At 56.6% G+C, this 8,058-nt stretch overlaps 1 protein-coding gene across 5 annotated transcripts in view; it reads left to right on the top strand.

Annotated features, from left to right (window-relative positions):
• The window catches only part of GATAD2A (GATA zinc finger domain containing 2A), a 128,147-nt gene extending 120,089 nt beyond the window's left edge, over positions 1 to 8,058 (top strand). For 3 of the 5 annotated variants that reach the window (XM_017852728.1, XM_017852727.1, XM_017852725.1), the window contains 5 exons: positions 923 to 1,202; positions 2,325 to 2,623; positions 3,176 to 3,250; positions 3,541 to 3,736; positions 7,170 to 8,052. In XM_017852728.1, the coding sequence (XP_017708217.1) occupies positions 923 to 1,202; positions 2,325 to 2,623; positions 3,176 to 3,250; positions 3,541 to 3,736; positions 7,170 to 7,300 (981 nt within the window). In that variant the 3' untranslated portion in view covers positions 7,301 to 8,052. Of the gene's footprint in view, positions 1 to 922; positions 1,203 to 2,324; positions 2,624 to 3,175; positions 3,251 to 3,540; positions 3,737 to 7,169 lie in introns of all 5 variants that reach the window. The other 2 variants (XM_017852726.1, XM_017852729.1) reach the window with 2 other exon arrangements.

Below are 8,058 nucleotides of genomic sequence, written 5' to 3'. Positions count from 1 at the left end.
GGAACTGGCTGGTCAGGGGTGACGGAGGCCTGGGTTTCATCTCGGTTGCTGAGGGGCGAAAAAACCGGCAGGCCGGTCTCTGGGAGCCTTCGTTGTAGGGTGGGACCCTGGGAAGGCATCCTGGACACCCTGCACCCCACAGTGTGGCATTTGTAAGTCACTGGGTGTGTCCATTTTCTGGGGGTGGGGTGCACAGCTTTCCTCATATTTCCAGAGGAGTCCTCAGTCCCCAAAAGCTAAGAACATTGGCATGTGGTCAGTTGTGGGTTTCGGGGAGAGCCCCATCCAGCAGTTGTGGGCCTGGTGGAGACAGTCAAGGGTCTGCTTCTGGGATCCAGGCAGGACTGTGAAGTGGCACTGGAGCAGCGAGGACTAGGTGGAGGGTAAGGGGAAGAGGTTGGCCTAGGAGCTGCTTCCCCATCACCCCATAAGAACTTGGGGACTACCTCAGACATTAGCATCCCAGGGGAGCATGTGCAGAGAGGCTCATGGGGGTGCTGCGGTGAGCACTCTCATACCCTGCGAGAAGGCAGTAGGCCAGGCCGCAGCCAGAGGACAGTGTCCCTGGTGGGCAGGGTGGTGACCACCAGAACCTGGTGACAGCCACGTGGGTGCCCTCACATTCACATGACAGAGCGCAGCAAATTATAGATTTTAAGTGTGTGCGGTGTATCTGGTAAACCTTTGCGTGCGTGTGCAGATGAGCAGTCGCCTCCTAGGGTGGTGTGTTTCTCGAAGCTCTCCCTGCTGCCCTGGCTTCTAAGAGCCTGTTACCATGGCTGGGTTCACTTTTGTAAGGATGCCATCATCAAGGGGACTGGTTAGTCAGTGCAGTTGAAGGGACCTCGGGCATGGGGGCACTGGGGAACATTCCTCTGGGCAGGCACACAGAGCGCCCTGACTGAGTTCTTGTCTCCCAAAGCCTACCCCAGCATCACTGAAGGGGACGACAGCCACCTCCGCTCAGGCCAACTCCACCCCCACTAGCGTGGCCTCTGTGGTCACCTCTGCCGAGTCTCCAGCAAGCCGACAGGCAGCCGCCAAGCTGGCGCTGCGCAAACAGCTGGAGAAGACGCTACTCGAGATCCCCCCACCCAAGCCCCCAGCCCCAGAGATGAATTTTCTGCCCAGCGCCGCCAACAACGAGTTCATCTACCTGGTCGGCCTGGAGGAGGTGGTGCAGAACCTACTGGAGACACAAGGTGCGTGGCGTGGACCCAGCGAGGTTGCTTCCACCTCTGGCCTCCAAGGGTGCCCCCTGGGTTCTTTCCAACACACAGCAGAGGCTGGGTCAGGGCTGCCTAGCCAGGAGGGTCTTGGGTGGGCTTGGCAGGAACACCATCAGTGCCACTGTGGAGTCTGGACACTGTCCTCTGGTTGGGGCCTCTGAGAGCTCTCAGGGCCCAGGGGGACGGGCAGTAGTGGCCCCATGATGTTGGCATGTGGTGGAGTACAGGTGAGGGTGCACATCTGTGGGAGACTGACGGGGTTGGCCTCCACAATTGGCTCTCAAACCAGTGTGGGGTTGTGACACACAGGCAGAACCTTCCAGAGCCTCGAGTGCTCCCAGCTTCTGCGGAGGGAGAGGGACAGCCCACCCCATTGCCCCCGCCTGGGCAGGCTCGCACAATCACCCTCTTCAGGGGCAGTGTGGAGTGCACCTTGTCCTGGGGGATTTAAGAATAAAAGGGCATCTACGGGGTGATCAACACAGCGTTGGAGACAGCCAGGCGGGTGGATCTGGGTGGCCGAGTCGGCCCCCAGGGAGCCCCTGCTCCCTGGACGTGGAGACCAAGGATGTTTCTGCCTACAGGTTGAGGTGGGGGTGACACGAGTAGGCCAGGAGGCTGAGTCCTCTTCTGGTGACTGCATCAGACCCTCAGAGCAGAGGAGTGGGCAGGACTGTGAGGGGCCCAGGGCAGGGGCAGTCTCCTCCTCAGGACATGGGACATTTGGGGGTAACCCCTCCTAAGAATGAACTGAGCACCTCAGCACCCACAAAGCACTGGCTGGGTGACTTGCCTGTCACCCTTATTAACTCGTACATAACCTAGGGTGCCCACCACATCGAGGCACGGCCTGGCATAGTCCTTGCTGGTCCTCAGTGGTGTCATGTCCAGTGGTGGGTGGGACAGGAGACCGACGTTTTCTGAAGCTGTTCGGCCTTGGCTGGCCCCATGTCCACATGTCATTGGTGCCCAGTAGGCAGTTGCAGAACAAACAGACTGCGGCGACTGAGGCTCCAGCATCCTGGGCTCGGGGCGGCCAGGGCCCTGACTGTCATCCTGTCTCTCTGACCTGAGCCACGTGCTGTCTGCTTGCAGCGGGCAGGATGTCGGCTGCCACTGTGCTGTCCCGGGAGCCCTACATGTGTGCACAGTGCAAGACAGACTTCACGTGCCGCTGGCGGGAGGAGAAGAGCGGCGCCATCATGTGTGAGAACTGCATGACGACCAACCAGAAGAAGGCGCTCAAGGTGGAGCACACCAGCCGACTGAAGGCTGCCTTCGTGAAGGCGCTGCAGCAGGAGCAGGAGATTGAGCAGCGGCTCCTGCAGCAGGGTGCAGCCCCTGCACAGGCCAAGGCCGAGCCCGCCGCCGCCCCACACCCCGCGCTGAAGCAGGTGAGCCTGGCCTGCTGCCGGCAGCACCAGCCCTGGGAGGCAGAGGCCGTTCTGCGATCCCCCCCACACCCGCGCTGCGCCGCCTGATTGTTAACTGCGCATCTAAATTGCAGTTAATGGTGGCGTTGGGCGGTGAAAACACTAATTTGCAGTGTCTTTAGATTTTGTAGCTCTCACTCACAGGCTGCCGGCTGACAAGTACTGCTTGTCTCCAAGGACTTTTCTGAAAGCCACGTTGAGATACCAAAGGGGCATTTGGAAGAAATGTTCTTGCTAAATTTGGAGAGAAACAAGTTTGATATCAAGTTTTTTGTTCTCGTGTTGTTTTATTTTAATGTTTCTCCTTCCCACCCTCTGTAGACCCGAAGCTCCCTTTTGGCAATTTTTGTCTTCTTGGAAGTTCTTTGCAATTCACTAAACACATTTCCTCAAGATCCCCATGCAGCGCCTAAAGTCCCCGGGGGACGGGCCTGTCCTGTGGGGCTCCCCCTCGGTCACTCTGGGCCAGTCAGCGGACGGCACTGACTTCGCTTTTAACCCCCATTTGTGTAGGTCATAAAACCCCGGCGTAAGTTGGCGTTCCGCTCAGGAGAGGCCCGCGACTGGAGTAACGGGGCTGTGCTACAGGTCAGAACCGCGCCGGGCGCCGGGAGCCCCGCGCCCCCACCGCAGCCCGTGACCACGTCAGTCGCCGACTGTCACGCTGCCTCTTCTATCTGTCTCTCCCTCTGTTTCTGTTTCTCTCTCTCCCCTCCCCCACCCCTCTGTGTAACTTACCTGGTCTCCTGATTTTGGACTTTAGGGACCCCGTGTGGGTGGGAAGAGGTCAGCCAGAGCAAGGAGAGGCTGCGCTGAGTGTCTCGCCCGCTGCTGTCTCTTTCCCTGTGTGAGCCGTTGCCCCCCTCTCTCCACTGCAGGCCTCCAGCCAGCTTTCCCGGGGTTCGGCCACAGCTCCCCGAGGTGTCCTGCACACGTTCAGTCCATCACCAAAACTGCAGAACTCAGCCTCAGCCACAGCCCTGGTCAGCAGGACCGGCAGACATTCCGAGAGAACCGTGAGCTCCGGCAAAGGCAGCGCCACGTCCAACTGGAAGAAGACGCCCCTCAGCACAGGTGGGTGGCCTCTGCAGGACTCCCCAGGGGACCTACCCATTGCAGGATCCACCCTTCCTTATCGTAAACAGAGGCACATGTGCACCCTGTAAACACTGGAAGGCCTGCTTCCCAGACTCGCTTCCCAAGCTCGACCTCCTCGGACTCTGGCTTTCTCTCCCGCCTCTAACCAGGACACCCTGAAGAAGTGACAGCCGCAAGCAGATAGGAAATAGTAACTACCCTCACTCTCTGAACCCAGGCTAAGCCTTTGACCCACAAAACGTGGGCTAGGCCTGGTTCAGAGGGTGCCCCCACAGCCATCCACATGTACTCTTGTCAGCACACACCCCTGTCTTGCCCACTCAGGGTTCCCCATTTCTCTTTGTGCCGCAGTGAACATCCTTTTTTCTGTAATTGTGCCATCCATGCTGCGGTCAACACCGAGTGGTGCAGAGTAGAACAGTAATGCAGGGCAGGGGGTGTGCCCAGGGCAGGGGCCAGGCTCACCTAGGGCAGGTCGTGGAGGCCTTGCCGGAGACAGTGTTTGAAGAACAACCAGTGGGGTGAAGGCCCTCGAGTGGGCTCTCCTGAGTCAGCTGCGGCCCCACCATCCCTGGCATGGTCCCGATGGCCTGTTTATTTTCTCACGTATGTGCTAACATTAGAACAAAAGTTTAATATTTATTGTGTCCACCAAAAATGGGGAAATAAAAGGTGGTCAGGAAGGGCCAAGTTGTGGAGATGGGCACCGTCTGGGAGAAGAACCAAAGTGTCCCACATGCACCCTGAAGCCTGTGACCCTGCAGGTAGAAGAGGACAGTCATGAGACAGATCCTAGGCAGAGTGGGGGAGCCTGAGAGCCTGCTGAGCCTGCCGCTGTCCTAAGTGAGGGGCGTGCCCAGGTGCCAGGCTCTGCAGGAGCAGTTCAGGAGAGGGCAGATGTTCGGCTGCAGAGGAATGCAGGCAGCCTGGACAGTTGAGTGCGCTGTCATCAAAGGAGCCAGCCAGACGTTCTGCTCAGCAGGTTTAAGACAGCTAAGGACTCACGGGCTGGTCAGAAATTACTCTTGTGGGAAGTGTGAAAGTATAAGAAAGAAAGTAGAAGTCTAGCCGGGCGCGGTGGCTCACACCTATAATCCCAGCACTTTGGGAGGCCGAGGCGGGTGGATCACGAGGTCAGGAGATCGAGACCATCCTGGCTAACATGGTGAAACCCCATCTCTATAAAAATACAAAAAATTAGCCGGGCGTGGTGGCGGACGTCTAGTCCCAGCTACTCGGGAGGCTGAGGCAGGAGAATGGCGTGAAGCCGGGAGGCGGAGCTTGCAGTGAGCCGAGATTGTGCCACGGCACTCCAGCCTGGGCGACAAGTGAGACTCTGTCTCAAAAAAAGTAGGAGAGGTCGATAAGTGTGTGCATGTGGGCACGGTGGTGGAAGTCATCTGGAAGCCGTGTGTTTGTGTATGTGTTTGAAGTTTGAAAGGGAGCATAAAGGCATCAGTAGTTGCTGTGTCTAATGGTAGGATTAGAGGGAAAAGAAATAGTTGAAAGCACTGTTTCCTAAAAGAGTTACCCCGAGGGTTTCGAGAGAGTGCCTGGCAGCACCCAGTTGCCAGGTTTCTGGAGTGCTGCCCTTGCACATAGGGATGGTTCCTAAGAACATTTGACCTGGGAACACTTCTTCCACAAGATGTATTAGCCACCACTAAAAATACTCTTAGGGCCAGACGTGCTGGCTCTCACCTGTAATCCCAGCACTTTGTGAGGTTGAAATGGGAGGATTGCTTGAGCCTAGGAGTTTGAGACCAGCCTGGGCAACATGGTGAGACCTTGTCTCTACAAAAAAATAATTAGCCAAGCACATGGTGTGTGTCTGTGGTCCCAGCTACTCAGGAGGCTGAGGGAGGAGGATCGCTTGAGCATGGGAGGTTAAGGCTGCAGTGAGCACTGATTGTGCCACTGCACTCCAGCCTGGGCAAGAGTGAGACCCCATTTCAAGGGGTCTGGGGCAGCCCTTACCCTTTGCCCAAAAATCCTACGTGTGCTGGGTGGGGGCATTTATTTATTTTCCAATTATAAAAGTGATATTTGTCCATCATGGAAATTTGGAAAATACAGAAAGAAAAGACTGTGGCAATGGGTTTTCCCCAGTGTCTCCTCTTCCCTTGAGGGTCCTTTGTGGAAATGTGTGCCTTGCGTTGGCTAGTTTGTGTGTTAATGAGAGACCCTTACTGTAAGCATTAAAATTTGAGCTGAGTCCGGGCACGGTGGCGCAAGCCTGTAATCCCAGCACTTTGGGAGGCCGAGACCGGCGGATCACAAGGTCAGGAGATCGAGACCATCCTGGCTAACATGGTGAAACCCCGTCTCTACTAAAAAATACAAAAAACTAGCCGGGCGAGGTGGCAGGCGCCTGTAGTCCCAGCTACTCGGGAGGCTGAGGCAGGAGAATGGCGTAAACCTGGGAGGCGGAGCTTGCAGTGAGCTGAGATCTGGCCACGGCACTCCAGCCCGGGCGACAGAGCAAGACTCCGTCTCAAAAAAAAAAAAAAAAAAAAAAACTTGAGCTGGGCACAGTGGCTCGTGCCTATAATCCCAGTGCTTTGACAGGCCAAGGCAGGAGGATTGCTTGAGGCCTGGAGTTTGAGACCAGTCTAGATAATGCAAACCGCAAGACTTCATCTCTACAAGTTAAAAACAACCACCACCAAGAAAAAAAAAAACACTTGAGGGTAGCAGATAGGTTTTTTCCTTTTTTTTGTTTTGTTTTTTGTTTTCTGTTTTCTTCTTTTGGAGACAGCTTCTTGCTATGTTGCCCAGACTGGAGTGCAGTAGCACGATCATAGCTCACTTGCAGCCTGGATCTCCTAGACCCAAGCAATCCTCCCACCTCAGCCTCTGGAGTAGCTGGGACTGCAGGGATGTGCCACCATGTCCAGCTGATACTTTTTAGAGATGGGGCTTCGCTGTGTTGCCCAGGCTGGTCTCCTGGCCTCAAGCGATCTTCTCGCCCCAGCCTCTCAAAGTGTTGGGATTCCAGGCTGAGCCTCCACGCCCGGCTAAGATAGTTTTTCATGGCTGCATAGTATTCCATCCTGCATTATTGTCCTGTTGCACACATTTGTTTATGGTTTTCCACTGTTCTAAGCAGCACTGTGGTCAGTGCCTTCATTTTTGTAAACACAGGTAGCTGCTGACCCTCTGATGATTGCCCTGCACTTGGGATTACCTTGGCAGAACCTGGAAATGTCAGGGCCATTGAGTTGCTACCTAAATACTCTTCAGCTCTGGGGCCTGGGATTTGAAACGTTGATTTAGTGTGGGCAGCTTCACAAGGGCTCCTGGGTCCTTAGTGTGTTTTGGGGCTGGGGTCTAGGCAGGTGTGACTGGGTTCCTCCCAGGAGTCCTCCTGACGAGGGCCTTCTCGGCTGGTTGCTCTGTTCTGTTGCAGGCGGGACCCTTGCGTTTGTCAGCCCAAGCCTGGCGGTGCACAAGAGCTCCTCGGCCGTGGACCGCCAGCGAGAGTACCTCCTGGACATGATCCCACCCCGCTCCATCCCCCAGTCAGCCACGTGGAAATAGTGCGAGCCAGGCCCCGTGGAAGACGGGCTCCCTCCTCCCCACCTGGCCCCAGTCTAGAAGGACCCACTGCATCACCCTCCGCTGGCTCGGGAAGACACCGTGCCAGTCCCAAGAGCGAGCACCAGCCGTGCTGCAGAGGCGAGACCTCAATTCTTGGCTGCAAAGTTTCATCAGGGCTGGGGGGCTGGTGCCGCCTCATAGGCGGACAAGGATCATCGCTGGGGACCTTTCCCGTGGGCTTTCTTCCTTTCTCTCTTTGCCTTTAGTTTGCCCGACACCAGCAGAAAAGTGGACCTTGGGGCTGGTTCTGCTCCCGGCCCCCTTGTTCGGCCCCTGCCGGCACACGGGCGGCTCACCCTGGACACTGTGATGCGCATGGGCAAGGCCAGCGCCCGGGGCTTCTGAACCGAGCGGGGCGTTTCGTTTTGTTTTTGCTTTTCCCCGTCTTAGGCTCCCGATCTTTGACTGCCTTCCCATGGCGATCTGTAAGTTGAAAGATTTTTTTTTAATCACCTCATGATGATGGAGTTAAAAGTAAACCGTGCAGACCCTGGGGTCCCTGTTGTGCGCTGTGTCGTCCTGCTGGCCCTGTGCCCTGGAGGGTGGGCGGCTTATGGTGCCACAGCCCCTGGCAGGGACGGCCGGCCCGCCCCGGTAATTGATGGACAGATGCAGGATGACCGAGGCAGCCCTCGCTCCAGCTGAACGCTTCCACTGCTGCTGGTTCTGGAGACCCCGCCCCGGACCTCCTAGACTTA

This window comes from Rhinopithecus bieti, unplaced genomic scaffold (assembly GCF_001698545.2).
Source record: "Rhinopithecus bieti isolate Rb0 unplaced genomic scaffold, ASM169854v2 scaffold_34968, whole genome shotgun sequence".
Lineage (NCBI taxonomy): Eukaryota > Metazoa > Chordata > Mammalia > Primates > Cercopithecidae > Rhinopithecus > Rhinopithecus bieti.
This window is presented reverse-complemented; position numbering and strand designations above follow the sequence as displayed.